The 1,806-nt window shown below is 36.6% G+C and overlaps 1 protein-coding gene across 1 annotated transcript in view; it reads right to left on the bottom strand.

Moving 5' to 3' along the window:
- BTF3L4 (basic transcription factor 3 like 4) overlaps positions 1-1,806 on the bottom strand; it is an 11,849-nt gene that overhangs the window by 3,561 nt on the left and 6,482 nt on the right. Inside the window, exons 2-3 of the mRNA XM_072419642.1 lie at positions 1,040-1,100; positions 9-122 (exon numbers count right to left, since the gene is read on the bottom strand). Of these exons, the coding sequence (XP_072275743.1) occupies positions 9-122; positions 1,040-1,093 (168 nt within the window). The 5' untranslated portion in view covers positions 1,094-1,100. The remainder of the gene's footprint in view (positions 1-8; positions 123-1,039; positions 1,101-1,806) is intronic.

Here is a 1,806-nt window from a genome sequence, read left to right as displayed (position 1 = left end):
AACATTACCTCTTCAATGCCGGCAATATTATTTACTGCCAGCTTCTTGAGTGAGCTCTGAAGTTTTTTGTCATCTGCTGTTGCTGTTCTGTGTACAACCTTCTTCTTTCTGCGGGCTGTGCCCTAAGCAGAGGGAAAAAAAGAAGTGATTTTTACACAGATGTAAAAGTAAAAGAAATCATAGGGAGCAGGATATTCACTTTATTGTGTCACAATGCATCCAGAAAGAGTGGATTAATGAGATGATTTACAAAGATGTAACAAAGCAGGACCTGCAAAGCAATATTTATGCACACCTATCTCCAAACTTTTGTTTGGATTTTACTTTTGTTTTAACAGACCACCTTATGAAGCTTCACATATATAACACTTCTGGAAGTATGCAATGCCTGTATTTCCTGCACCACACTGTGGTTCTTTCCTCACCCCCCAAATCACTAAATTTTGTAGTGACATAAGCCAAGAGTAGGAATCGCAGAAAGCAGCAAGGAACCATCTGAAGGCCATTACTCTTTACCAGTAAAGATCAGAACAGCAGAACAGACTGGCATAAATGTCTTCTTTTCACAGGTCCTGCGTAGGTACATCATTTTAACTAAGCAACAGGGAGAGATCATGCAAGTTGATCTTGGTTTAAAGCAAGTATTTAAAACAAATCTGTCCCTGTACAAAGCACTGATGTCAATCTAAAACATTCTATTCTGAGGCTCATATATTTGTCCATCACCAGCTTCTTCCACTATTGTTTGTTGTAAAAATTACAGTTGAGATTTAGTCTGACTTTTGTGCAGGCATTACAATATTCTCACCAAAAGGGTTAAATACATCAAAGAGGTTCTAATACTTCTCTACTAAACAAAGAGAAGCATTTTTGCTGTTTACATGTATGTCAGGGAGACTTCCTATACTTACTGGCATGATATCTGCAGTGAAAAGACAGACAATAGCTGATAGTAATTAAAAAAAAGTCTAGGAAAAGTGTATTCAAAGACATTAGATTTATAAAATTAAGCAAACAAGGAATAAAAAAGATTACTAACCTTACCACCTATCCGGACCTGAGCCTGAAGTTTTGCTAGCTTTTCCTGATTCATAATGGACCTATAAAAAACAAAACACATGTTAAATGAAGTAGCCAGCAAAAAAAGTGTGTTTCAAATGGCTGTAATACTGCATCACATGTTATAAAGAGCTGATGAACAAAGTTTAATAAAAAATAAAAGCCTCATTTAGGCTGGGTCTACACGGGCGTTTTTAAAAACGCATGTAAATGTTCCTACTGCGCTTATTTGCTTTTTTTTATGGACTTTTATTAGCGTTTTAAAGCTTGCTGTTAAAACACGGGAAAACGTCTATACCTTGTTTTTCCCATGTTTACATTTAAGTGCTTATAAACCCGGGAAAACACTTAATTGAAATCAATGAAACCGTTTACCAGCTGGGCATTTTCCAGCGTTAATCCCGCGTTTTAATTTTTTAAACGTTGCAAGTAGTGTTATAAATAACGCCCCATAAACGTGCCTTAAGGAAACATCCTGGTGTAGATAAGCCCATTGGAATGCATGGGAATTTCAAACATGGGCTTTTAAAGACTCAAGTTAAACGCTGGGGAAAACGTCCATGTAGACTAAGCCTTAAACAGTACTGCACGGTTTTCTTTACATCAAAAGGCAATTCCTTTACACTCTGTGCTATATGCTTCTGCTAGCAGAAATGTAGCTGTTTTTGTACAGGTTTATCATGTGTTTTATAATTCTTTAGACCTGCTATGTTTTTCTTTTTTGTCATATTTCTGGGCATGTGCAGC

The sequence above is a fragment of the Pyxicephalus adspersus genome, chromosome 8, assembly GCF_032062135.1.
Source record: "Pyxicephalus adspersus chromosome 8, UCB_Pads_2.0, whole genome shotgun sequence".
Lineage (NCBI taxonomy): Eukaryota > Metazoa > Chordata > Amphibia > Anura > Pyxicephalidae > Pyxicephalus > Pyxicephalus adspersus.
Note: the sequence above shows the minus strand (reverse complement) of the source record. Positions and strands in the feature narration are given on the sequence as shown.